The sequence below is a fragment of the Pelophylax lessonae genome (genome assembly GCF_965119305.1).
Source record: "Pelophylax lessonae genome assembly, chromosome: 13".
Classification (NCBI taxonomy): Eukaryota; Metazoa; Chordata; class Amphibia; order Anura; family Ranidae; genus Pelophylax; species Pelophylax lessonae.
The window spans coordinates 103,947,311-103,974,710 of record NC_138780.1 but is presented as its reverse complement, the minus strand read 5'-3'; the positions used below and the strand labels follow the sequence as shown (position 1 = coordinate 103,974,710).

At 44.6% G+C, this 27,400-nt stretch overlaps 1 protein-coding gene across 1 annotated transcript in view; it reads right to left on the bottom strand.

The window, feature by feature from the left end:
- STXBP6 (syntaxin binding protein 6) overlaps window positions 1-27,400 on the bottom strand; it is a 77,600-nt gene that overhangs the window by 5,305 nt on the left and 44,895 nt on the right. Inside the window, exons 3-4 of the mRNA XM_082275336.1 lie at window positions 11,600-11,765; window positions 349-506 (exon numbers count right to left, since the gene is read on the bottom strand). Coding sequence (XP_082131462.1) covers window positions 349-506; window positions 11,600-11,765 — 324 coding nt within the window. The remainder of the gene's footprint in view (window positions 1-348; window positions 507-11,599; window positions 11,766-27,400) is intronic.

Below are 27,400 nucleotides of genomic sequence, written 5' to 3'. Positions count from 1 at the left end.
CACACTATTTTTTTCTTCTTTCATCACAGTTACCCCAATTAACCCCCTCCTTATAAAATAAATCTCCTGCGTGTGTCAAAGGAAGAGCTGTGAAAGTCATCAGTCTCAGGTATGACGATATCCCCATGCTCTTATATAGCTGCAGACAGTAAACCATTAATACAACTTCCTATCCACCACTGTAAATGAATGTACATTAAGAGGAACCACAAGAAGCTTTATCAAGTGTTTCCTGAAATGCTGAGTGCACAAGGGAGCCATCATTGACATATACTATAAATAATAATTTGCACAGCTCATTGTCACTGCAGTAGGGTCCTTACTGGGGGGGGGACAAATTATGATCACCTTGTGCGCAGTGTCTGCAAACTGTTGTGCGCTGTTCATCATCTCAGCTGTAGATTCCTCTGTTCGGCCCAGTCGTTCCCCACGCTCATTAAGGGCTTGGCTAGCTTTCTGTACAGCACTAGTTACACTGTCTGCCGCAGAATGAAGTATACTGTTGCCTGCAATGAAAATAATATTCTGGATAAATTGTACATTATACTTCAGAATACAATATATAAAGAACATTGGATTTTTTAACCGTATTTACAGTAAATGCAAATAAAGTATAAACTGAATGCGTAACATAATAAATCTCACAGTGCAGTATTAGCAGGTTTCAGAAAACACTCAGCCATTAGAGAGATAATGAAGATTGAAAATGAGTGTGCCTTTGAAATAAAAATGTAAATATACTTTACACTGCACCTTGTACTTTGTAATATAGAAATAATGTTTAGAGGTGTTAGTATTTAATCTAATGCCTTCAGCAATGAGTCTTAAAACGTGTATAAAAAGAAATTGGGAATGAGCTAACGTGTATTTTAAAAGGTAAATAAAGTCACTTCCAGGAATTTCTTTAGAAATGCATCTTAATCCCTGCTGATACCAGCCAATACTGAGTAGGTGGCATAAATGTTTCAAAGGGTGGTACAGATGCTTCTGTCAAACAACACTAGAAAATACTGCAGTCTTCTCCTCCTATTGAACATTTTTATACATGTTCCAAAACACATCACTGAAGGTATTTATGGCATAGTAACTTAATAAATGGACAGTTCTGGTTCTGATGACAGCTGTAATAGGGCCTGTATCAATGAGATTTGTTGATGGCATCAGTTTAACACGCTTCTAAGATCATTCAAATTTCACTGACAGGTTCATTTGACCTGCTTGACCTATTGACTTGTATGGGAATGCAAAACTTGTTTTATGTGAACAAAAGCCTTATGAAAAATCGGATTTTTGTAAGATCTTACCGTAAAATCCTTTTCTCTTAAGCTCATTGACAGACGTAGTCTTCTTGATTCTCAAGAGCTGGGTTATGTTGTCTCCGCAGGAGTAGGACTAGGCAGAAAGACAAAACGTTCTGGCTCCACCTTAGGGGCAGTCCCTGAGGGTATATCCTCCCTCTCTCTGCTACAAGGAATCAGTTCTGTTCTAAAGCAGTAACAGAGAATTTAACCCAACCCAACTCAATGATAGAGGGGCGGGTACTACGTCTGTCAATGAGCTTAAGAGAAAAGGATTTTACGGTAAGATCTTACAAAAATCCGATTTTCTCTATCGCTCATTGACAGACGTAGTCTTCTTGATTCTCAAGAGCTGGGACATCCAGAAGCAGTGCCACAAATGAGGGGTGGGATTGACAAAAATCAAAATCCAATCTAGAAGGCCCAACCGGTGCCAAACTAGAAGTTTTAAAGGCTCATTATAAACAAAGAATGAGACTCAAAAGAAAAATTTCCAACGGAAAAAAAAAACCCTCGAGGCAGACCACTGGTCTCCTCAAATGGCGGCCTGCAAAACCTTGCGGCCAAACACGGCATCAGATGATGCCATTACATCAACTTTATAATGTTTTGAAAAGGTATGCACCGACGACCAGGTAGCCGCCTTGCACACCTGGACCACTGACGCCTGATGGCGAAAAGCCCATGACGCACTAAGCGCCCGAGTGGAGTGCGCCTTAACAGGGAACGGGGGCTCCCGACCCTTAATAGAATAAGCCTGTACCACCGTCTGTCTGATCCATTTGGAAATGGTCGCGGCAGATGCAGGCAACCCCTTTTTGGGTCCATCCGGGATCACAAAAAGTGAATCCGTCTTGCGAAACGAGTCTGTCGTTTTTAAGTATACCCTGATCGCCCGGACCACATCCAAGGAGTGTAAAGCAAACTCCCGAGGATGACTGGGCTTAGGACACAGGGAAGGTAATACAATTTCTTAATTCAGATGAAATTCTGAAACCACTTTTGGTAGGAAGGATGGATTCGGACGAAGAACCACCTTATCTCTATGAACCACCAGATATGGGGAACGACAAGATAATGCGGCCAGTTCTGACACCCTGCGTGCAGAAGTAATAGCCACCAAGAAGGCCACCTTCTGGGACAATGTAGGTAGAGGAATCTCCCTAATATCTTCAAAGGGAGGTTTCTGAAGAACCGACAATACTAAATTAAGATCCCAGGGTGGTAACGGCGCGCGCACTGGCGGAGCCAGATGTCGCACCCCCTGGATGAAATTCCGCACCAAGGAATGAGTAGCCAAAGGCTTCTGAAAGAAGATAGCTAATGCTGAGACCTGACCCTTGATAGTACTCAAGGCCAGTTTCTGCTCAACCCCTTGTTGCAGAAAAGCTAATATTCGACTAACCGAATAAGACCGTGGACGGAACCCCAGAGGTTCACACCATGCAATGTAGGACTTCCATGTGCGATGATAAATCTTTCTGGAAGTCGCTTTCCTTGCTTCAACTAGAGTAGGAATAACTGAAGCTGACAAACCTTTGTCCTTCAGCACCTGGGTCTCAATAGCCAGGCCGTTAAAGCCAGCGATCGTAAAGCAGGATGGAAGATCGGTCCCTGAGACAGTGGGTCCTCCCTGAGAGGAAGTCTCCACGGGACGTCCGCCACCAGTCTGACCACGTCGGCGTACCAAGCTCGACGAGGCCAGTCCGGAGCTACCAGAATTACTGGAATTCCTTCCTCCTCTATCCTGCGAAGAAGTCTTGGCAGTAACCCGAGAGGAGGGAAGGCATACATTAGCTGGTATTGCCCCCACGGGGCGATCAGTGCGTCTGCGGTCTCTGCTAGAGGATCGCGGGAGCGAGCCACGAATCTCTGTACTTTCCTGTTGAATCGTGATGCCAACAGATCCACATCCGGGGTGCCCCACCGTAGGCACAACTGGTGGAAAACTTCTGGATGGAGGGACCATTCCCCCTGATCCAGAGTCTGACGGCTGAGATAATCTGCCTGCCAATTCTCCACCCCCGGAATGAACACCGCAGAGATAGCTGGAACAAATCGTTCCGCCCAGCGAAGAATGCAAGCCACTTCTTTGGCCGCTCGGACACTCTTGGTGCCCCCCTGGTGATTGACATAAGCCACGGCCGTGGCATTGTCCGACTGGATCCGAACCGGGCTGCCCTGGAGCTGCTCGGTCCAGTGAATCAGACAAAGTCTGATCGCTCTCAGTTCCAATACATTTATCGGCCACCTGGATTCTTCCAGGGACCAAAGTCCCTGGACAGATAACTGACCGAGAATTCCTCCCCATCCGGATAGACTGGCATCCGTGGTCACTATCGTCCAATATATTGGCAGAAATGACTTTCCCTGGCTGAGCATCGGAGACCGAAGCCACCAGACCAGAGACTCTCTGGTCTGTTTGCTCAATCGGATCCGATTGTCCAGGGATTCCGGATTCCGATTCCATCTTAGAAGAATCTCTTGCTGAAGAATTTGGGTATGGGACTGGGCAAATGGGACTGCTTCGAAGGAAGCCACCATCAACCCCAGAACCCTCATGCAAGTTCGAAGAGAAGACCAGCTGTTGGATAGTAACAACTGGACTGCTAACTGAATCTTCCGGAGTTTCCCTACCGGAAGAAAAACTCTTGTCCTGACTGTGTCTAGAATTAGACCCAGATATTCGAGCCTCTGGGTGGGAACCAGAAATAACTTTTGTTGGTTCACCAGCCACCCGAATTCCTGTAAAGAAATTATAGTAATTTCTATGTTTTGTAGCAAGGTCTGAGGAGACTCTGCATGAAGCAGAAGATCGTCTAGGTAACCAAGAATCGATATGCCTCTTTGGCGCAGTAGTGCCAACACCTTCGTGAAGACCCGAGGAGCCGTGGCGAGACCGAAAGGTAACGCCACAAACTGATAGTGGTTCTCTTCTACGGAAAAGCGTAGAAACCGCTGATGTCCTGCGAAAATGGGAATGTGAAGATATGCGTCCTTGATGTCTATGGACGCTAGGACATCCCCTGGATGCAGGAAGGCTGCTACTGTGCGAATGGACTCCATTCTGAATTTTCTTATGTTGACAAAAGAATTGAGTGCCCTTAAGTCCAGAATTGGACGCACTTTGCCCTCTTTCCTGGGTATTGTAAATAGGTTTGAATAAAACCCCTGAAAACGTTCTGTCCAAGGAACGTGGACTACCACTCCTTGTTGTAGTAAATCCGTGACTGCTCTCCGCAGATCTTCTAAACGATCCGGGGATAGTCGAATATTGGAAGGGAAGAATCGCGCCGGTGGGAGAGATTGAAACTCAATCTTGTACCTTGACCTTATGACTTCGCAAACCCACTTGTCCGGGATTCTGGAAAGCCATGGATCCGGGAACCGGCGAAGACGTCCCCCCACCCCAGTTATGGGTGGGGGCGCACCTTCAGGCTTTGGACGATTTATCTTCAGGTCTGGAGGGGGCGGGCTTTTGCTTGCCCGACCAACGTCCCCTGAAGCCTCCTGAAGGAGCTTTGGAGGACTTAATTTTTTCACCCGCGGGACGAAAAAACCTTTTGTGAGCAGCAAAAGAAGGCCCTCGTTTTTGACGAGTTCCTTTACCTTTAACATTTTGCGGTAAAAAGGTGCTCTTTCCACCCGTGAGATCCTTAATGATCTCATCTAAGTTGGCTCCAAAAAGACGCTCTCCTAAAAAGGGGATATTAGCCAATGCTTTTTTGGAACCTTGGTCGGCTAACCAACCTTTTAGCCACAGTGTACGCCTGAGAACCACCGCTGAGACTGATGCTCGCGCCAATAATGGAGTGGCGTCTAACGCCGCATCACACACAAACTGTAACCCCTGTATCATTTGTTCCAACAAATCTGATACCGCCTGAGGGACCTCTTCTAAGTCCCGGCGTAACCACTTGGTCCATTCAGTTACAGCCTGCGAAACCAGACCAATAGCAATTATTGGTCTGAAAGCTGATCCAATCAAGGTAAACATGGTGCGAGACATAGCTTCTATCTTGCGATCCACTGGATCTTTAAAAGACGGAGCGTCTTCTAGAGGAATTACCGTGGCTTTATTCAATCTAGCAATTGGTGAATCCACCACAGGTGGTTCTGTCCATTTCTTAATGAGGGTTTCCTCAAACGGATAACGCCTGTTAATGCGTTTAGAAATAGCAGAAGTGCGTTTTGGCAGACGCCATTCTTCTTCGATTGGATTGCCAAAACATTTGGGCAATGGAAAAACCTTTGCCACTTTGATGCGTTTTTTAGTCCCAAAAGGGATTTCAGTTTCAGCTATTTCCGACGGAATACCCTGTAATCTTAAGGTTTCTTGAACAGATACAATGAGTGCGTTTACCAACGCTTCCTCTCTGGCTATGGCTGATGCCGAAACATCCTCCTCACTGTCTGAAGAGACAGTACACGAGACACCAATCCCAGATGAAGTACCTGCAACTGCAGAAATAGGCTCAGAGTCTGAATCCGAGGTTTCAGATAATAAGGGGTTAGGCGGGGGTCGCTTTCTTGCGCCCTGTCCCTGACAAGCCACTTCCACCCGGGACACAAAAGTTTCCATAATAGCTGACAATGATTCAATCGTCAGTGGGGTGCTGGAGGATCCTGCAGACCCCTCGAGGGGATCCGGAGGAGATACATGAGTGGCAGGGTCCATGTTAATTCAGGACACCTTTGCCAGAAAAAACAAAAAAACTTTTTTTTTTTTTTTTTATGTGTCTCCCCCTAGCGCAATAGCGCCCCTCAGAGTACCTGCTTCTCGATCCCCACAGAGAGAGAGAGGGACCCCCAAGGCTCACCAACCGATGCAGTGAAGTTTCCAACCAACTGCAGTCAGCGTCTGTCTTTTACAGACTGGAAGGAGCTGTTGCTTTTTCCCGGGTAGAAGGACGTGGCTCCGCCCCCTGTGTACGCCTTCCGGCGTTCCCAGCTCTCCACGAGGTAGCTGGGCTCATGAAACATGGCCGCCCCCATACAAGAGACAATAGACTCCAAAAACATGGCGGCCGGCGTGACCTGAGGACATGCACTTGGTCTACGGCAAAATGGCGGCGGACCGCCGAAATCGTTTTCCCAGCACATCCACCTGCATCTCTGCTAAGTGGCGATTTATTGATCTACAGGAGATATACTACAAATAAGGTAGGATTATACCTCCTATGTCTGCTGTAATGCTACAGTCTGCTGGGTAGAGTGTTAGCTCTCAAACCAAGTCCACTTCCCACCAAACACATACTGTATTTACAAGGGGGACTTTTAGTGTCAGATATATACTGACCATGTATGGAGGGGCCCATAATTCATACTGCCTCATAGCGAGGAAAGAAAAAAGGGAACGTTTACTCACCATACCGAACCGACAGGCACCCTCTCTTCACAATACCCTCTCCACCGGGGTGGGGGGTTGTGGACCACTCCGGACGCCTCGACTCTCTGGTTCCTGGCGTCCAAGCGAGACTTTTAACTCGCAAGGTCAGTCCCTCCAATGGGACTCCGTCGCGGCCGACCCAGCGCGGAGCTCTGGTCTGCACGCGCTCGTAGGCAGAAACCGGGGTGACCACTGGATCTCAACACCCAGCCCGTCACCCGGCCCCGCATACTTACTTGAATGTGTCGCGGCCGACCAAGCGCAATGCAATGGTCTGCGCGCGCTCGTAGGCCGGCTGGGGTGACCACTAGTGTCGCCCAGTCCGGCGTATTTGCTTGAAGATCTCACAGGAAAAAAACACTGGAGAAAGACTGCCTAAAAAAAAATCTTTTTTTTTTTTAAAGAAAAAATCTTGCCAGGACCAAAAAGATCCCAGCAAGGAACTTCGGTCCTTACTCCTGACTAGACAGAAAAAAACTGATTCCTTGTAGCAGAGAGAGGGAGGATATACCCTCAGGGACTGCCCCTAAGGTGGAGCCAGAACGTTTTGTCTTTCTGCCTAGTCCTACTCCTGCGGAGACAACATAACCCAGCTCTTGAGAATCAAGAAGACTACGTCTGTCAATGAGCAATAGAGAAACGACATTTGTACTGAATGGAACTTCTATGATCATCACATCAGATGAAAGAGAAATGTAATGGATCAAACCTATACACTTGGTTGATTTGAATGGTTACTGTAAGGGCTCATGCACATGGCTTTAAGAAGGCCGTCTAGTGACCAGAGCATTCATATGAATGTTCATGGGACTTACATACAGCCACCTATAAATAGCAATCTGTATATCTAACAACTATCTGTGTTTGGAGCATACCTCTGTGTGCATGCTTTATGAACCCACAGTACATAACTACGTACAACTGCACCTTCTAATTGAGCAGCAGCTGTGGGTTCTGGGAAAGTTTTATGGAGACTCTGGGTGTACAGCACACTTATGGCCATGTGCATGAGCCCTAAAACTTGTTAAAAATACACTTATTTTCAATGATACTTAATGTAAGGTTGGCAGATCTCATAGGCACTATGCTCGTCAGAACTTTATTGGGATCAACAAAAAGTCTTCAGCCGCACTAATAATATAGATTTTCAGGATTAATGTTGATTAATTGATTTGGGTACATTGGTTTGTGGTGGTTATCTTAGATTTAGCACTAAACAACAACACTCCAAAACTTGAATTTATCAAATTGTAATCAGATTTCCACCCTATTCCAGAAACAATGGAGTACTGGCCATCTTTTTTTTTTTTTTTTTTTTTTTTTTTTAATGACACTAACATACGATTTTTCAGGACAAGCTTTAGGGGTGTACCCCCTTCTTCAAAGTCCAAGCAGTACTAATAGGAAACATTTTGACAGAATGTTAAAGTATCACGGACAGTACTTAAAATTTTCTGTTGCAAGAGCATTAATATTGCTACAATCACCTCAAGATGGCAGATTCCCTATTCCAGAAGTATGTTGAAAGACATTTGGTATCCTAGCAGCAGGGATTAGGATGAACACCTTTAAAGATGGACAGAACATCAGTAAACAGGAGAGGGGGGCTTTTACTATATTTAAAAAGAACTATTAAAAATGTGGATAAGGGTTGGGCTTTAGTAGACAAAGTAATATTAAAGCAGTGTTTTTATTTTTGTATAAATAAACGGGTTATACTTACCAGCTCTGTGCAGTGGTTTTGCACAGAGCAGTCCGGATCTTCCTCTTGGATCCCACGCCGGCGCTCCTGGCTCCACCCTCCTGCCGGGTGCCCTTACAAAAAGCAGCTTGCTTTGGGGGCACACAAGCAGGTGTGCTCCCGACCCGTGGCTCTGCGTGTCCATTCACACATGGAGCTGCGGCTCGGCCCCCCTCCTCAGTCTCCTGCTTGGCTCACTGGCTGTGATTAACAGCAGCGGGAGTCAATGGCTTCCACTGCTGCCAAAAGCCAATCTGGAGTGCGAGTCCCCAGAGAGGAAAGGCTCCCGTGGACATCGCTGGATTGAGAGGGGGCTTAGGTAAGCATTAGGGGGGACTGCTGCACACACTAGGTTTTTTACCTTCATGCATAGAATGCATGAAGGTAACAAACCTTATTCCTTTACAAGCATTTTAAACCCCTGTGACAATCATAGGGAGGACCAAAACAGCTGACAAATATACCTATTGTAAATTAAAAGGTGACCCCACTGCAAGTTATAAGGTTGAATAGCAGTCATTACTGAGGACATAGTTGTGGGTGTCCATGATCTGAACCAGTCAGAAATAATTTCAGATTTTGCAGTGATTACCATTTATCAGCCTGGAAAGCATTGCACCTGCAATCAGTAGATCGTGGGTGCCAAGCAGGACTCCTACAGATCATCAGTGTAAGAAGCTGTCTGCCCGTACATCATACGGGCAGGCAGTTTTACATTGACAGGAAGACTTAATGAACTACCACAGCGCCCAACAGCATCCTGATAGTTCACTAAGAACTACAAGCCGACAGCCGCAAAGAATGTTGACCTTGTAATTCACGGATTCACAGGGATATGTGAATCAATGACACAGCCATGAGGGCAGAGCCTCGCATGGTCGCACTCTTTTTAAATAGTGACAGCAGGTGCGGGGAGAAGATCCCTGGCCTGCTGTAACAGGGAGTGCGGGGATAGGGAAGTGGCTGTAGGATCGTGAACATGTTACACCCTAATAACGGGTGGAACATATAACACATTCCTGAAGGTGAACCTATCCTTTAAGGACACCAAACACGCAATCCAGAAACAGGAAAGAGGAATGGAACATCGATAGTCAATGCCATACTACTGCTGCATAATTCAATCCGGGCCTGCGAGCCTCAAAGGATCACCTTTAAAGTTCACCCTTTTACAAAAAATTGTAAATGCACATTTTTTTTTTGCAGGTAAAAAATGTGTATTTATTATTTTTTGTTCTAGGAGTCTGTAGAGCATTGCACAATTGATCAGCAAATCGTACAGGAATAGACAATGAACTACCATGGCGCTCACAGTGACGTGATAATTCATTCAGAACTACAAGCAGACAGCCGCTAAGGACTTGTAGTTTTCCGTTCACAGAACACTGTGAATGAGTGATGTGGCCTGGCAGGCAGAAGAGTGTTGGCATGATCATTTGGTATGGAGATTTAGACATTGTTCAGAAATGTAGGTTTTGCACATTTTTTGATTGACTAGTGTGGTTCCGTCAGTATGATGACAGAATGCACAATTACACATACCTTTTTTTCTAATTTATTTTTTTAAAGGAGAAGTATGGCCAAAGCTCTTTTGGCCATACTTTTCCTGTGGGTCACAAGAGTGTACTTAGTTCTGCACTCCTGTGACCCAAATTAAGCCAACAACCTGTCGGCTGACATGACAAAGCCGATCCAGACTTTTCAGGTATCCCAACAATGATGTCAGGATCCCCCTATATGCCTGACCAGCAGCTGGCTCAGCATTTCAGTGTGGTGCTGAGAGCCTGTGCCAGCTGTTCTAGCCCCCTGCCCAGCAGGGCACTTTAGTGAGCGCTGGAGGGTCTGTGCTCACAGGAGACTCAAGAACTGAGCAATCAGCGTTTCTTTTATTGCTCGGTTCTTGGTATAGAGCTGGCAGGGGCATCTGCAGCATCGGATCGATGCTGCATCTATATAGGTGAGTTTGAAAGTTTGGTATTTTTGAATCCTGTACTTCTCTTTAAAATGAAGTTAAATGCAGCAAATGAAATGTAAGCATTTACACCCCTTAGAAAGCTTGCTACCCTGCAATGTCCCTTTCAAGAGGACTTGCTTTTGCTCACTGTTGTTTCCTGATGGTTTCTGGTATAGAACAGTCTCTTTTACCAATTTTCATTTCTAAAATTAAGCCTATTACAGTAAATTGCATCGGAAGGGGCAGTTCATATGGTGGGGACATGCTGTACACTATTTGTGGTACAATAAATCTTTTATGAAATGGTGACATCATCGATCTGTAGCCTATTTTCAATTTACTGCAAGTAGTTAAATTAATATTCCTTTTTTTTCCGATTAAAAATAACTCAGTCAGGGTCAGAAAATAATGTAACACAAAATATTGCCCCAATAACAGAAAAGGTCTTAATCTATGCCATGCTTCGAACCTGGTTTCTTCACCTATACCACCCTATTTTTGAGCGATGTATAAAATGTCACTTCCAACATGGCACATGTGAGCAGAAGTGCTGTTTTTAGCACCATCCACAACACCTTTAGGGGAAGAGGGAGGGTCTAAGCAGTGGTGGGACGTCTTTAGATTAATAGGTTATCACACATTCATTTGGGCTAAGGTGTCAGACTCCGACAGTAGCTGTCCATAATGTTTACATGAGTGATGAGTCACATAAAAAACTATCCATATCCAGTTGCAATAAAAGTTCAGGTTGGAAGACTTGGCAGTTTCACATAAAGCCTGATTATGGCTAGTCATGCTTATCTGATGATACTACAGCAGATAAATGCTGACAACAGTGGCATTTCATTTCTTCAGTCAGCTAATGGTCATGAAACTTACACCAGCAATAAGGCTATCAGACCATTTGTGACTAAAACGGAGAAAGCGACGAGCCCGGTTTACACCAGCACCAGACCAGCAACATATCCAGACATGATGTCACACAATAAGATTATTAGCTTTATATCCCAAAAATAATGTAGTTATTTGAATTACTTAAATGCAAAATTTTAAATGTTTGGTGATTGGTTGTAATGTGAAATAGCATTTTTATCCTTTAGGATAGAATTTATAATGGCCTGCTCCACTGGTGGGCTTATTTACCTGGTGTCTCCTATACTGTATCTCTCCCAGACTCCACCATTCGGGAATGCATCTTAGTTGTCTGATGAACTCACCTGAGAACAGCCTGGACTGGCAGTTGATGAACTCAGGCTTTTGGTCCGAGAGGTATCGCTGACATGTGTGATACAGGATTTGGAAGAAAGTATATTTCTCAGAACCTGAACTCGCCACCCATTGATCGAATCCATTATCAAATTGAAGGTCAAACTCTGGAGATTCCTGTAAACAAAGGATGATGAAGTTGTAGGTGATGTATTCAAATTAATTACGTGTCATGTAAACAACCACTGTGATTGCTTTCAAAGAGGCACCCGTGTATTAGTTTCTTTTTGTTTAGCTACAAAACTGTGCGCCTCTGTTATGATACACTGATCAGCGGCTGCTGATGATTACTACAGTTGCTGACGATATAAATTTCCAAAATGTCCCTTTGACAGACATTGATTAAACAATTGATCACTTTTGAGACTGAAACTAGATTAATATATATGGCAAACTTTACACCGAAACCTCCATGCTGTGGACAAATTAACACAGAAAAAAAAAAGATGCTAGTTACAGGTACAGTGCCTGCAAAAGTATTCGGCCCCCTTGACCTTTGGGACCTTTTGCCACATTTCAGGCTTCAAACTTATAGATATAAAACTGTAATTTTTTGTGAAGAATCAACAACAAGTGGGACACAATCATAAAGTGGAACGAAATTTAGTGGATATTTCAAACTTGGTTAACAAATAAAAAAACTGAAAAATTGGGCGTGCAAAATTATTCCGCCCCTTTACTTTCAGTGCAGCAAACTCTCTCCAGAAGTTCAGTGAGGATCTCTGAATGATCCAATGTTGACCTAAATGACTAATGATGATAAATAGAATCCACCTGTGTGTAATCAAGTCTCTGTATAAATGCACCTGCACTGTGATAGTCTCAGAGGTCCGTTTAAAGTGCAGAGAGCATTATGAAGAACAAGGAACAAACCAGGCAGGTCAGAGATACTGTTGTGGAGAAGTTTAAAGCCGGATTTGGATACAAAAAGATTTCCCAAGCTTTAAACATCCCAAGGAGCACTGTGCAAGCGATAATATTGAAATGGAAGGAGTATCAGACCACTGCAAATCTACGAAGACCTGGCCGTCCCTCTAAACTTTCAGCTCATACAAGGAGAAGACTGATCAGAGATGCAGCCAAGAGGCCCATGATCACTCTGGATGAACTGCAGAGATCTACAGCTGAGGTGGGAGACTCTGTCCATAGGACAACAATCAGTCGTATACTGCACAAATCTGGCCTTTATGGAAGAGTGGCAAGAAGAAAGCCATTTCTTAAAGATATCCATAAAAAGTGTCGTTTAAAGTTTGCCACAAGCCACCTGGGAGACACACCAAACATGTGGAAGAAGGTGCTCTGGTCAGATGAAACCAAAATCAAACTTTTTGGCAACAATGCAAAACGTTATGTTTGGCGTAAAAGCAACACAGCTCATCACCTTGAACACACCATCCCCACTGTCAAACATGGTGGTGGCAGCATCATGGTTTGGGCCTGCTTTTCTTCAGCAGGGACAGGGAAGATGGTTAAAATTGATGGGAAGATGGATGGAGCCAAATACAGGACCATTCTGGAAGAAAACCTGATGGAGTCTGCAAAAGACCAGAGACTGGGACAGAGATTTGTCTTCCAACAAGACAATGATCCAAAACGTAAAGCAAAATCTACAATAAAATGGTTCACAAATAAACATATCCAGGTGTTAGAATGGCCAAGTCAAAGTCCAGACCTGAATCCAATCGAGAATCTGTGGAAAGAACTGAAAACTGCTGTTCACAAACGCTCTCCATCCAACCTCACTGAGCTCGAGCTGTTTTGTAAAGAGGAATGGGCAAAAATTTCAGTCTCTCGATGTGCAAAACTGATAGAGACATACCCCAAGCGACTTACAGCTGTAATCGCAGCAAAAGGTGGCGCTAAAAAGTATTAACTTAAGGGGGCTGAATCATTTTGCACGCCCAATTTTTCAGTTTTTATTTGTTAAAAAAAGTTTGAAATATCCAATAAATTTCGTTCCACTTCATGATTGTGTCCCACTTGTTTTTGATTATTCACAAAAAATTACAGTTTTATATCTTTATGTTTGAAGCCTGAAATGTGGCAAAAGATCGAAAAGTTCAAGGGGGCCAAATACTTTCGCAAGGCACTGTATACACTGTATCCCCTGCCAATATACAGTTGAAAGGTTTCAGTTAAATCACGAGAGTATTTGCATTAACCAGAGGAAAGCCTGGGTAGTCTACTTATACATAGCAAATTGGAAGAAAAAATCATTCATTTATAGTAGAAAAACTTTGACATCTCTCACCAGTTTGTGTTAAAATCCCAGTCAACATAGCAGTTACACAACGTATTCTAATTGGTATTTGTACTTTCTAAGCAAACTTTCCCAGCCAAACACCCAACAGCAACAATTGTTAATCACCACTCTGTGTCACACTAAATAAAGCATTAACATGAAAACACAACAGTTTAAACCAAAGGTTCTAAGGAATATTAGCATAAGGGAGAGACAACAATGTACTCAAACAACTTTTCTGGGTTCCAGGATACACCTTCATAAAAAGGTCCACAGAACAGGATCCAAATGTTACTAATGCAAAGCTTGCAGCTGTTCTTAAAGCCAACAAGTAGTATATAGAACAGCACTGGCAACACATATATATTCTTTAGCTAAATATTAACACACCTGGCAAATAAAAATGGACTACAGCCAGTTTATAAAAACTGAACTGCCTCGAAGGCAATCATTAAGCCCAAATGTCTCATGTTGAAATAAACTGAGGGGGCCATTTTAATTGGAGGAGAATCCACTTATGAGACCAAGGAAAACAGATTTCTCCTGAGAAAGGAAGTTTATGTTATAGGCTACGTACACGATTAGATCCAGGAAATTAATCGTCCTCTGGACCTTTACAAAGTTGTGGACTGAATGTTAGTACTACATATTGTAAGTGTTGATCTATCTCCCACAGAAAAGCATAGAAGGCATTGATGTGAGAGGAAGATAGGGATCCTGTATGTCTACTGATGTCCGAAAGGTCCCTTGCCTCAGAGAAGCAATGATAGATCCTGTTGATTCCATCTGGAGTTTTGGTACACAAAGAAATCTATTCAGGTATTTTAAGTCCAGTATTCAGTTTTGAAACTGTGAAGAGGTTTTATAGAAACCTTGAAACCGTTCTTCTGAAGGAACTAGTACAACCATCCCTGGTGCCTAGGCAGTCATTAAACTGGCTTTTGTTTAAAGCTACAGTAGCAGATGGGAAGGTAAAAAGTAGGGAGGGGGCTGAGATAAAAACTCTATTTTGTACCCTTTTGAAACAACAGATTGGACCCAGAGGTCTAAGACAGTGAGGGGGCGATATAACAAGTCTTTTTTTTTTAAATTAACCACTTCCCGCCCGCCCTATAGGCGATTGACGGCGGGAATGTGGTTGCATTATCCTGACTGGACGTCATATGACGGCGGCTAACACCGCATCTCCGATCTCGGCTCTTTACCATGTGACCAGCTGTGTCCAATCACAGCTGGTCACATAGTAAATAGCAAGTGCCGTTGATCGGCTTTCCTTACTTCGTGCCTGACAGGCACGAGTATAGGAAAGCCGATCGGCGGCTCTGCTGACAGGGGACAGGGGGGTCTGCACTGGTAATCAGAGCATTTTTTACCAGTGCAGATCATTAGGGGGGGGTGCCACTAAAACCACCAGGGATGCCCACCCATGACCCCAGGGATGCCCCCCCATGACCCCAGGGATGCCCACCATGGCCACCCGGGATGGCAATCAAGGCTCAGGGAGCCCACCAGTGCCCTTCCCATCAGTGCTGCCCGCCAGTGCCCTCCCCATCAGTGCTGCCCACCAGTGCCCATCATTGCCATCTATCAGTGCGCCCCACCAATGTCCATTATTGCCCACCAGTGCCGCCTATCAGTGCCCACCAGTGCCGCCCATCAGTGCCCAGCAATACCCACCAATGCTGCATATCAGTGCTACCTATCAGTGCCACATATTCATGCCACCCCATCAGTGCCTCCTCATCAGTGCCTGTCAGTGTGACCTCATCAGTGCAGGAAAAAACGTATCTATATACAAAATTGTATAACTAAAATTAACAAATTTTCTTCAATCTTTTCGGTCTTTTTTTATTTGTTTAGCAAAAAAGAAAAAACCTTGCGGTGATCAAATACCACCAAAAGAAAGCTCTATTTGTGGGGAAAAAAATTACATAAATTTGGTTTAGGTACAGCGTTGCATGACCGCGCAATTGTCATTCAAAATGCAACAGCGCTAAAAGCCAAAATTGGCCTGGGCAGGAAGGGGGTGAAAGTGCCCTGTATTGAAGCGGTTATTAAACTGCTATATACCTTTTTTAGACGAGCGGTATACAAGGGTCACATGACTACCAGCATTGTCCAGCCGAGTGCTGAAAGTTCTAAAGTTCTTGTAGAAGGTGAATTCCCTCTGCTCTGACCTGGACTGTGATTCTGACTGACCCCCGAACCTCTTTCCAGCCAGCACTGATTGTACAGTTCTCTCCCCCCCCCCCAAAAAAAAAAAAAAAAAAAACAGGAAATGTTCTCTCCAGAAATATAGACCAAACTGAACATGTGCAACCTGACTCCACACACAGTGTCTTATCTGTCAGGGGGCAATGCAGGAAGGGGAGGATCTGTGCATACAGGATCAAACATCTTTTTTACACAGTGCAGAGAATTCATCCCTTAGTTTCCACAGTGAGTATAACAAGCATGCTATTCTGCATACACGCACTAATTTTACTGTTGTGGGTTTAGTAGCACTTTAATTCAGGGAAGATCCACTTTGAGGTGGAAGACTGATACCAAGTCCTGACTGCAGAAAAGCCAGAATAGGAGGTACTGACTAGTCTCTGGGGTGGAAATGCCCGGGTTCACTCCAGGTGAAAAGGTATCTCCAGGTACAATAGTAAAATGTTCTCAAAGTGGCTTCTTTGAACTTCTTTGAAGTAATTTCTGATATACTGGCGATTGTAAGGTGGATCCTTCAGGAGGGCTCAGATTCACTCTGGATTCTGACTATTGTGTCACAACCCAGCTTGCATTGATCCCCTATAATCAAGGGGTCGGTGCTCTCTGGTAAGCATTCCCACAGACTGGGTGTCCCATGTGGTGAAGGGAGTGAAGATTTGTTTTCATGAGGAAGAATCATCCTTTGGAGACTGCACCATTCAATTTCTGTTGGTGTATGGGACTTTACCTATGATTCACTCATTTATCTATTGTTAATGCACTTTGTATGGGATTATTATTTATGATTCCCTCATTTATTTGTTGATGCACTTTATATTTGATTTTGCACTTTATATTTAAGAATTTATAAATTCCAATATATTTATTAATCACTTGGTGCACTTTAGGGGAGCGCAGCTTTGTACACTTTAGGTGTATTTTATACCTCCCTTAAACAGAAGCCTGCAAAACATTGTGGACAAAAGAGGAATCTGCAGATGCCATCACATCCACATTGTAAAACCTTGTGAAAGTGTGAACAGACAACCAGGTACCTGCCTTGCAAACCTGAAGCACAGATGCCTGATGGCGAAAAGCCCAGGAAGCACTAAGCACCCGAGTAGAAGCACCTTAACAGGGAAAGGTGGAACCTGACCCTTAATTGAATAAGCCTACACATCTGTCTGTCTGATCCATCTGGAAATAGTCCCAGCAGATGCAGGCAGCCCTTTGCTTGGGCCATCCGGGAGTACAAAGAGCGAATCTGACTTTCGAAAAGACTCAGTCGTCGCCAAGTACACCCTGAGTGCCCGAACCACATCCATAGTATGTAGTGCAATTTCCTTAGGATGCTTAGGACAGAGGGTAAAACAATGTCCTCATTTAAAGGAAAACTGGAAACCACCTTCAGAAGGAAGGATGGATCCGGACAAAGCACCACTTTACCCCTGTGAACCACCAGATAGGGAGAACGACAGGACAATGCCAGCAGTTCCGACACCCTGCGCGCAGAAGTAATAGCCACCAAGAAGGCCACCTTCTGGGATAAGGTAAGCAGAGGAATCTCCGGAATACTTTCAAAAGGAGGTTTCTGGAAAAGCGACAGCACCACATTAAGGTCCCAAGGTGGCAACGGAGGTCGCACTGGAGGTGCCAAGTGTTGCACCCCCTGGATAAAGCTACACACCAGGGAATGGCGGCTAGTGGCCTTTGGAAGAAAAATTGCCTGACCCGTGATAGTACTCAAGGCTAACTTTTGATCAACTCACCGTTGAAGAAAAGCCAAGATTCGAGCCACCGAGTAAGAGCAAGGGGGAACCCCAAGATACTCACACCACGCAAGATATGACTTCCATGTACGATGATAGATCTTCCTAGATGTCCTTCAGCACCTGGCTTTCAACAGCCAAGCCATTAAAGCCAGCGATTGTAAAGCAGGATGGAAGATTGGCCCTTGAGACAGTAGATCCTCACTGAGAGGAAGTCTCCAAGGAACGTCTGCGACTAGCCTGACCAGGTCGGCATACCAAGCACAGCGAGGCCAGTCTGGGGCCACAAGAATGACTGTAAACCCGTAAACCTTGATCCTGCGAAGAAGTCTTGGCAGCAACTTAAGAGGAGGAAAGACATACATCAGCTAATACTGACCCCACGGCCACCAGAGTGTCCATGGAATCTGCCAGAGGGTCCCGGAAGCGGGCCACAAACCTTTGCACCTTTCTGTTGATCTGAGATGCCAACAGATCTACGCACAACGGCTGGAACACCTCCGAATGGAGAGACCATTACCCTTGATTCAAGGTCTGCCAATTTTCCACTCCTGGAATGTGAACAGCGGAGGGAGCTGGACTAAAGCATTCCGCCCATCAGAGGATGCCAGCCACTTTCAAGGCCGCAAGGACACTTTTGGTGCCCCCTTGGTGCTTGACATAAGCCACGGCCGTGGGACTGTCCGACTGAATATGCAGTGGACCACCCCAAATGTACTCGGTCCAGTAGACTACATTTATCAGTAACCTGGATTCTTCCAGGGACCAGACTCCTTGAGCAGAAAACCTGCCGAGAACCCCTCCCCACCCGGACAGACTTGCATCTGTGGTGACAATTGTCCAATATATAGGAAAGAAGGATTTTCCTTGTTTGAGCATGGGGGACCGAAGCCACCAGATCAGGGACTCGCTGGACACCTGGCTCAGCTGGATCCGATTGTCCAGGGAATTCAGATTTTTGTTCCATTTGAGAAGGATTTTCTTCTGGAGGATTCTTGTGTGGAATTGAGCGAAGGGGCCACCTTGAAGGACGACACCATCAGTCCCAGAACTCTCATACAGGTCCGAAGGGATGACCATTTGCTGGACAGCAACAGCTGAATCCCATTCTGCAGTTTTCAGAGTTTTTCCGGAGGAAGAAACACCCTCGCTTCAGACGAGTCCAAAGTCAGGCCCAGATAGTTCAGTCTCATAGAAGGGACCAGGGACAACTTCTGAAGGTTCAAAATTCACCCGAACTCCTCCAGAGTTCTCATAGTGATCTCTAAATTTTACCAGCACTGTGGGAGACTCCGCACGGAGAAGCAGATCGTCCAGGTAACCCAGGACCGATATCCCCCACTGTCGTAACAGCGCCAGGACTAGAGTCAACACCTTTGTGAAGACCCGAGGAGCAGAGGCAAGACCAAAGGGTCCTGTGGGACCGTAAACAGGTTTGAATAAAAGCCATGAAAACGTTCCGCACACGGAACCGGACCATTGCTCCCTGTTGTGCCAGGTCCTGTACCGCCCCAAAGAGAGCCTGTAAACGATTCGGGGACAGTCTCACATTGGAAGGGAAGAACCTGATCGGTGGGATGGATCGAAACTATCTTGTACCCGGACAGTATGACCTTGTGAACCCACTTGTCTTGTATCCGGGATAGCCACAGGTCCAGGAACTGGCAAAGATGTCCCCCCACCCCCAGATACGAGTGAGGGTGCACCTTTAGGCCGAAGGGGCCTTGTCCTAAGGTCTGGAGAAACTCGATTTTTGTTTGCCAGACCAGGGTAGCTTGGAAACACCCGAGAAGGCCTTGAAGGACTTTGCCATATTGACTGACCCTGAGAGACGAAAAACGTATGTGCTGAAAAGGAGGGTCCCCGTCTGCAACGCGGGTCCCTACCTTTGTTAGCCTGTGGGAGAAAGGTACTCTTACCCCCTGTGAGACCTTTGAGAATGTCATCCAGGGTAGCCCCAAACAGGCGATCTCCTTGAAAAGGCAGATCAGTCAAGGCCTTCTTTGAGGTCTGATCCGCACACCAGCATTTTAGCCAAAGTATCACTGCCGAAACAGTCAGCCCAAAATTGGAGCAGCATTCAGTGCGGCAATGCAAACAAATTGCAACCCCTGCACCAACTGGTCCAACAGCTCCGCAAAGGCAGGGGGAAGTTGTTTCCCCTCCAGGTCACTGCGCAGCAACTTAGCCCATTCAGTCAAGGTTTGCGAGACAAGGGCAACCATAAACACTGGTCTGAGTGCAGACCCCGCCAGGGAGTACATACTGCGGGCCACAGACTCTTGTCTTTCTTTCCACCGGATCCTTAAAGGACAGGGAATCCTCCACTGCGATCAGGGTAGCTTTATTCAGTTTTGAGACCGAATGGGCCACCGTAGGTGGCACAGTCTACTTCTTTATAGGGGACTCCTCAAACGGGTAGCGTCTAGCAATCCGCTTAGGCACCCCAGGGGAACGCTTTGGGTGGTCCCATTCTTTTTTGAGCATGTTGTCAAAATATGCGGGAAAGGGAAAAACCTTTGCTGCTCTGTTTGGCTTGTGAGTGCCAAACGTAACCTGCGCCTCATTCGCAGTCGCGTCCTCCATATTTAGGCTCTCACACACACAGATACGACCAGTGCATCCACCAGCGCATTTTCTTGCGCAGTGGCAGAGGCAGAGATGTCATCCTTACTATCAGAGGAGACAGAGTGCGAGGTAGTAGACCCGGCAGGGAGACCCGCGTCTGCGGGGCCTCTGAAATGTGTTATACACCCTTCTTTTTTCCCCCATGCCTGCTGTCTTGGTCCTTGGAGCCTGTAGACGCCGCTGTTTTCACATCTTTTTGGCGGGACCAGCATCTTGTGCATGTCAGCCACTTGATGGTTCACTGGCTGTACTGCACTCAGCTCTCTTTTGTTCTATGTTTCAATCAGAAATTTGTTTACTGCACAGCATATGTAAAAACTTACATTCAAGTAAACGGATACATGCTTTTATTAACATGTGCGTTATGGCCATTTTCATGTTTGCATGCTCACGAGGATCTTCCCGGATTTAGTGAACACTGCTGCACTGTGATTGAAGCACTGACTCTTCTGTCTGCCCATCCCTACACTCATCCATCCTTGCAGGATTTTCTGCTCTCCCGCTCTCCTGGTTGACAAGGCTGCTGGCTATATTTACCAAGCCTGTTCCATCCGGCTGAAGTTCGGTTTCTTCAGCAGCACCTGACTCTTCAGCCCCATCAGTCCTGTAGTCTCTTACCCCACCGCAACCAAGTACTTTTCAGATATTTTATCACTCTGCACACATACCACCATTTTCTTATCATCATCATTAAAATCTATAAGAAACAATTTCTGATGTGTCTGATCTCATGAGTGCAGAGAGATGACCTTTTCTGTTACAACAGAATATTGTGTTGGAAGGGCCTTGAGTAGAACTGAGTGAAGCAAACCGCTTTGAATAAGGCAACCATGAGACCTAGGACTCTCAGAGTACCTAACAGAGGGATGCCTTTTTGATCTTAAGGTCTGAGCATGAGACAAGAAGCTTGGTAGGCAGAATAAAAATCTTTGCCTGGGTCAGGAATCTAGGATAAGGCCTAGATATTTCACACGCAGGGTAGTTACCCAACCCAAAGTCTCAAGAATCTGGATAGTACTGTGGACATGTGCGGACAATTATGAAAAATCCTTCAAAAGAAGGTTGTTTAGGTACCCAGTAACCAGAGAATAGGCCAAATGGCACTGAAACAAATTGGAAAGGTTTGTTTCCTACTAGGAAGTGCAGAAAGTGCTGATGAGATGAGGAAATAGGAATACGGAGGGAGGTATCTTGAATATCTACTGATGGGAAAAGAACCTTTCCTCCTGCGACATCGTTTATGAATTTGTCTGGTGCCTTACCAAAGAGATGTCCTCCTTCAAAGGGCATAGGAGTGAGGTGTCTTTTACAGGCAGCTTCAAAATGAGAACCATTCTGGAAATTTGTGCTATTACATATTCTAGGGCATTACCCAGAAAGGCAAGGCACAAGGCAGTGTTTGTAAGTGTTCTGCCTGAGTTTAGTCCTGAAAGACAGGATCCTGTTTTTTTAAATTGGATTTTTACATTTTTACTTTACATTTAAAAGAGGAAAAAAACAAACGGAATAAAAAAAAAGAAAAAAAGTTTTTTAATCTAAATCAGTTTAGCTAATAAAACCCTAGCATCAACAATACATTTGGTTTGTTATTATCCAGGATTCCAAAAATAGCAAGAATATTCCAGAGCAGCTGATTCTCCCATTTTTTATTACGAACTTAAACTAGAGCATTAAGCATCTATCAATTTTTTCCATAATTTTTTGAAACTTTCAAGAAGCTTTTTACTGAGCATAAGTATACTTCTCAAACAATACATGTTTATTAATTTTCTGCATCCAATCCCCAAGGGTAGGAGGGTTTGGCTAGTCATTTATGAGCCATAACAAGTGATCTTACAATGGCCACTGCCTGATCGTGTTTCAGGTCGTTGGGGTTTATATACCAAAGGAGACATAGAACGGGATCTGGAAACCGCACAGTATTATATACAGAATTGATCACATCTATGACATTCTGCCAATACCGGGTCGTTTTTGACATCTCCAAAAACAGGTGGATAAAAGGAACCAGGAGATTGAGCACATCTTGCACACTGAGAGTTTTGCTTCCTACCCATCCAATGCAACAGTTCTGGGGTCTGGTAAGACCTATACAGGATAAAAAGTTGAGAAACTAAGAGATGGAGATAACAAAACAAGCTGAACATTCTTCATTATTTGATCCTATATATCCCCTTAAGCTACATCAATATCAATCTCCCATTTCTCCCTGCATGGGATAGATCATTTAAGAAGGGAAATCCGATAGCAATCACATGTAGACTTTAGACACGAGTCCCTTTGTGGTACTGGCATGGATTACACTACCAAAAATGGGAACTAAAAAAAAAAAAAAAAAAAAAAAAAAAAAAAAAAGCATTAGGGGCCAGACCACGGGTCTTCAAAGCATGTTTTAGTTGTAAATACTAAAAAAAAAAAAAAAAAAAATTCTCTGATCCAGACTTTAGTCCACAAAAAGCCATTGTGCTATGGCATTGTGCGGACTGAAGTCTCAATCAGAGATGTTGTTTTGTATTTACAACTAAGACAAGCTTTGAAGACCTACGATCTGGCCCCGAATGGTTCTTTTTTTTTTTTTTTTCAGCACTCCTTCAGAGTACAGCTGATCAGAGTAGTGATCCCAGCATCTTCCCACCTGGAAAAACCTTCCAGCCAGGAAATTTTAAAAATCGCTCTATTTGACCATAACAATGTAAATCCTGTGATAGCCAATATTTGTTATTGGAGTGCCAAACCTCGTAAATCAAAAAACCTGTAGGATAGGTATATTGATTAAAAGGTGGAATAGAAGAGCCCAGTGCAAATAAGGGCTACCATTGTGAAATTAGGAACTGAGAATATTATAAGAAGATATATGCAGGCCACCATTTCCCAGCCTGCAAGATGTTGAAGTCGGACCGCAAGAACGTATAACCAGGGATTTGTTACGGATAAACCAAGCCCCCCCCCCCCCCCGATTGACTGGATGTTGTAAGTATTCTTATTTAATTCTAGTGGGCCTATTAAGCCATATCAAATCACGGAAGATTGTACCAAATTTCCCAGGATATTTCTGCAGAATACAGCAAGGAGAGTTGTGTAAATAAAACATTCATTGTTGCGTCCATATCATTTTCAAGAGATTAGCACGGAGCCAGAGATTGGTAGCTCAGGCCAAACTTTACTTTGAGATCTACATTTCTGAAATATTGGTAGCAGATTAAGGGAAATAAATTCCTTAAAGCGGAGTTCCGGGCACAAAAAAGATTTTTTTTTTTGTGCCCCTCCGCTAGGTATGCCGCACCTGAAAAGGAATTGGATAGTTATTTTTTTTTTTTTTGTTTACTCACCTTTTTATTGACGATCGTAAATACTCACCTATGACAGCTTCCTCCTCCAGCGCCGCGGCTCACCCCGTCACTTCCTGCCTCGCGATGATTCCTGGGAGCTAAACGTTATAGCTCCCAGGAATCAATGCGCCGCACCGGCCCCACTCGTCATTTCCGGGCGACGCCGCATTCCCCTGCTAAACAGCTTCTGGGCATGCCCAGAAGCTGTTTAGGAATGCGGCGCCGCGCCGGAAGTGACGAGAGGGGCCGGTGCAGTGCATTCTGGGACACGAAGACGCGGAAGAAGACAGAGAAGAGGACCGCGCCGGCTTCAGCTGCCCACAACCGAGATGGAAACGCTGTGGAAGAAAATTTCTAAGTAAGTATTTCTTCTAAAAGGTAAGTGCGAACCGGGACAGATCAGAGGCTAGCCATTGTGGAATGTGTTAGCCCTGACTGTCCCGGGGGTATGTTCAACAAAAAAACGTTTCTCTGCCCGGAACTCCGCTTTAAAATGGCTAGAAATAGTTACCCCTAAAGATTTAATACTTACATAGACCCTAAGTTGTGACACTGCAGGAGGGAGTGACTCCCGAAGAGGATCCAATGGGAGTAATATAGACTTGTTTCAATTTATTATAGAACCAGAAAGACAGGACCCTGGTGAGGATTCGTTGCCCTAGACCAATTAGCTGTGGTTTAACAAACCTGCAAGGGTAAAGACAGCCTTAAAAATCATCTAAAAATTCCAGTCTGAAGAATCCTTGAATGATGGAAGCTTTTCTCTAGTTTCAGTAAGAGGTTTGTTTAGGACTGAGACAGCAGGGAGCACTACTGGAAGAGTTTACTTTTGTCTATTGGATATTCTGTAGCTCAGCAATGATTCTTGGGAGGGGTAAAAACCAAATTGCCATAAATTACCCATTCTATTGGTTCATGAACAGGAAATGTATTTTTAGACTTTGCAGGTCCCCCAGTACCCATAAGGTCCAGGCGCAACTTAAAGCAGGGTACTTACTGAGTTTTTGTTCGTTCAACCGGCGGAGTGAAGAATTAAAAAAAAAAAAAAAAAAAAACCTCACAGATTCCAACTTCCACACAAGCAACATGGATGCAGGGATATCCCCTGCTGCGCCATTGTATTTTAAACAGCAGATACTTCCCCACCCCCTCCGTACCCCATCAAAATACACTGATCAATCCTGCTGGAAAACCAGCGCTGTTTACTGGAAATTAGTCTAACAACTGAATTCATTTGAACACAGAGGGCTTCACACAGATCAGAGTTCGTCCAGTTCAGGAGAATTTAAATTTGTGTGTACCCAGCATTAGCAGCATCACGTGCGACTATACTGAGGCTTTTGCACACAGTAGAAATTAGTATATCTGCAACGGTAGGCATGTTGTGTGAAGCCAAAGCATCAGGCGTTTAAGAGGCTGGGGGTAAGAAATCTTCCACAGCCTTTGCCAACACCGCCCCTGGGGCTTCTTTAAAATTTTCATACCTACCTGTTCTAAGGGAGGTAGTTCCACTTTCAACTGGAGAAGGTACAAAAAAGCCTGGGGCTTTTGGGCTGTGGAAAGTGATGGCTGAATTAGGACTATTTGTTGTCCAAGAAGTGTCAAACTATGAGGGCACTGATCAGCGTGCTTCGTAGTCCATTGAGAACTACAAGTGTGTCTGCTGCAGTGGTACAGAGGACTTGTAGTTTATTTATTCACAGATCGCTCTGATTTTAAAAGTGACAGCAGCTGTAGGGAGAAAAACTCCCACCTGCTGTCACATGTGGGGCTCAGGGGATGAGGGAACTGGTGATTAGCAACATGTTCCACATTACACCCTAAATACGGGTGTAACATGTAACATGCTGGTAAAGTGAACCTATTCTTTAAACCAGGGTTCAACAAACCCCAGGCACCAGGTCGCAATGGCGACAAGAAATTTCACCCTGGCACCTCAGCTATCGCCCGAATGCACCCCACACCCTGTGTGCAAACCCCCCCCCCCCCCCCCACTATGTATTCCAGGCTCTGCTTGCCCATCTGTGGGCCTGGGACCAGCAAAGCGGGTGCCACCGAGTAGAGGGGTAGGAGGAGAGCAGACCTATGTCTGCTCTTCTCCCCTTCTAGTTGTTGACCCAGAACGGATGGGTATGTCTGTTCTTGGTCCCCGTTGACAATTTCTCTTGCCATCAAGGCCGGGAAAGTATGTACTGCAGTGTGATGTGCATTGTATTACATTACATTCAGTGGAGCACAAGGGAGATGTATAAGGTCTGGATGCCTCATTAAAGAGAACCTGTCACCAACAAAAAAATCATCACATAGGGTATGATTAAAGATACACCCAAGCACATAAAATCCCCCCTCTTAAAAATTGAGGCCCACCCCCACATATGCACGTACAAACGAAAACGCACACGGTGGAGCACCTAGGCCTGAAAACATTAATTGTGATACATGTTACATAATGCTGTCATTCTGGCATGCGCAGCGATAATTCTAGCACCAGACCTCCTTGGGAACGCTAAATTGATGACCTATAGGGAGTTTTTAAAGCATCGCCTATGGAAAATATAGGGTACAGAGATGTTTAAGGTTTGACATGTTGGGTATCCATTTCCTCGGTGCAACCTTGCCTTTTATAGTTTACCAAAAAATTGGGTAATTTATTATGCTTTTGTGCCCCCTAAAATGTACTTTTAATGTGTTTTTTTTTACTAAAATTTTTTTGTTTTCTTTTGCAGTAATATCGTGTGACATAAAAAATTTCAACTACCACTATTTTGTTCGCTAGGGTGTCTGCTTTCAGAAATTATGTGATGTTTGGGGGTTTTATGCAATCGTCAGGCCTAAAATTATTATTTTTTAAAACGTGTGCAAAAAACGCAAAAGCAGCTCTGGGGGGTGAAAGGTTTAAAGGAGAAGTTCACCTTCGGGAACGAGTTATATGTTCCAATCGTAAGATTTGTTAGTAAAAAAAACTGGACTCCTAACTTTTTTTTAGCTGGCTCCTAGATATAAAGCAAATTTATCGAACCCTGCTTTAAACTCAGCAAGTGAAAAAAATCAACACAAATTCTTGTTTTTCAAATAGTTCACTCATTTAACAAAACTTTTTCAGGAGATGTTAACGAAGTGTTGCCTATGGAAAATATAGGGTACTGAAGTTTGTTGCCATTTCATGGAGGCACACAATTTTAACCTCTTGCCGACCACCCCACATATATTTACTGTAGGGTGGCGGCTCCTCACCGCAGAATCACATACAGGTACGTGATTTTGCACTTATGGGTCTAGGGCGTGCGCACGTGCGCCGTCAGCGACCTGCTCCGGCAGTGATTGGACACAGCGGGAGCCAATCAGTGGGTCTGGCAGATGTGATGACTGCCCGAACGCGCCAATCATTCGAAGCACAGGCTGAATTAATACTGCCTACACCCCTGAGAACAAGATGGCATTCAAAGGGTGGAATACAGCAATCTTAGCATGTATGTAATTAACATTGAAACATAACTAGCAGTAGGTCTTCTTTAACAGTTCTTCTAGCCGGGTGTATGCATCCCCATATTAAGCTACATGTACAGATATAAAATATGCCTAGTTTTAAAA